The sequence below is a fragment of the Echinops telfairi genome, unplaced genomic scaffold (genome assembly GCF_000313985.2).
Source record: "Echinops telfairi isolate 266 unplaced genomic scaffold, ASM31398v2 ScPeMD7_655;HRSCAF=1070, whole genome shotgun sequence".
NCBI classification, from domain to species: domain Eukaryota; kingdom Metazoa; phylum Chordata; class Mammalia; order Afrosoricida; family Tenrecidae; genus Echinops; species Echinops telfairi.
Genome location: NW_022104553.1, coordinates 16502785 through 16504224, shown reverse-complemented (window position 1 = coordinate 16504224; position 1440 = coordinate 16502785). Strand labels below are relative to the sequence as shown.

General features: G+C 64.4%; 1 protein-coding gene across 1 annotated transcript in view; it reads left to right on the top strand.

Annotated features, from left to right (window-relative positions):
- Positions 1-753: 753 nt before the first annotated feature.
- ZNF444 (zinc finger protein 444) overlaps positions 754-1440 on the top strand; it is a 7747-nt gene continuing 7060 nt past the window's right edge. The window contains exon 1 of the mRNA XM_045292376.1: positions 754-896. Within this exon, the coding sequence (XP_045148311.1) occupies positions 884-896 (13 nt within the window). The 5' untranslated portion in view covers positions 754-883. The remainder of the gene's footprint in view (positions 897-1440) is intronic.

Genomic DNA, 1440 nt, shown 5'->3' with positions numbered 1-1440 from the left:
GGGGGAGAGATGGTAGCTGGGAGATAGCTATCGGGTGATGGGGAGAGATGATAGCTGAGAGAGAGCTGGCTATTGGGTGACGGGGGCATGGGGGGGGAGATAAATGGAGAGGAGAGCTGAGAGAGAGCTATTTGGTGACAGAGAGAGATGATGACTGAGGGATAGCTAGTGGGTGATGGGGGTGGGGGGGAGAGAGAGAGAGCGCGCGCGAGCTGTAGGGTAACAGAGGGGGAAGCTAGCTACCGGTGACAGAGAGACAGAGGGAGGGTAGCTAAGAGCCATCGTGGTGTGACTGCTGCTCAGCCTCCAGGCCTGGAGGGCTAGTGGGGGTGACCCTCGGGGACAGTGGAGTCAGGACAGGTTCCAGTCCTGGGAAGCTGGAGGGAGGGTCTGGGTTGGGAGGGCGCCGAGGAGGCAGGGGTGAGGCCAGGAGGGCCGGGCCAGGAGGGCCGGGCCGTGGGGGCAGGCTGGTGGCCCCGGGGGTGTGAGGAGGGAGGGGCAGCAGGGCCCCTGCAGTAGGACTTGGTGATGCTGTGGGTTAAGCATTGGGCGATAACCACAAGGTTGCCGTTGTGGTTGAAGCCCATCATCCCTCCGTGGGAGAAAGACGAGGCCGGGTGTGCCCCGGAGAGAGGGGCAGCCCCAAGACTGAGCAGAGGGTGGGCTGGGCTCGACAGCAGGGGCTTGGGTGTTCGGTGTGAAGTCTGTAGGTTGGGGGTCGGGAGGGGCCTCCGAGACGGGAAAGTCACGGGTTGATCAATCCACAGTGTGGCCTCTTTCTTCTCAGGGACCCACGAGCTCCCCAGATCGGACATCGGAGACGGGGGCAGCCCAGGGTGCAACGGAACGCCCCGGGCTCTGCGTGGGGAAGGAAGACAGTGAGATGCTCTCTCTGGGTGAGCAGCGGGCACCTTGCCCCACACCACCCTGACTGCCCAGTACCGCTCCCCTGTCCTCCCCACACCACCCTGGGTCTGCCCTCTGTCCCTCTGGAGGGGTGGCCTGCTGTCTGTGTGTCACACTTGTGGAAACTGAGTCGCAGAGATCAAGTGTGAGCAGAGTTGGCTCCGAACTGGGCCCTCTGCCTGCTAGGCCTGTGCTCTTTGACAGTGCCCCACCCCACCCGCCACCCCCACTCGTTGCCTTCAGTGGGTCACATGCCCGTCCCGAGCCCCTGGCTGTGGGCCCAGGGTGTGGAGTGGCGCTTCACTTGGTGTGCAGACTCACCCAGAAGCTGGGCACTGGGGCCAGCTTCCTCCATACCAGAGGAGCTAGGGTGAGGGAGGGCAGGCTGACGGCCATCGTGGGAAACCAACCCCAACCCCAACCCCCACTGCTGATGGCCCCTCACATTGGCCCTGGGGGGTCTGGCAGAGTAGAAGCGCCCGAGGGCCGAGGCCGTCGATGCCGGTCTTCCCAGAGTGGCCTTGCCGCCCGGCC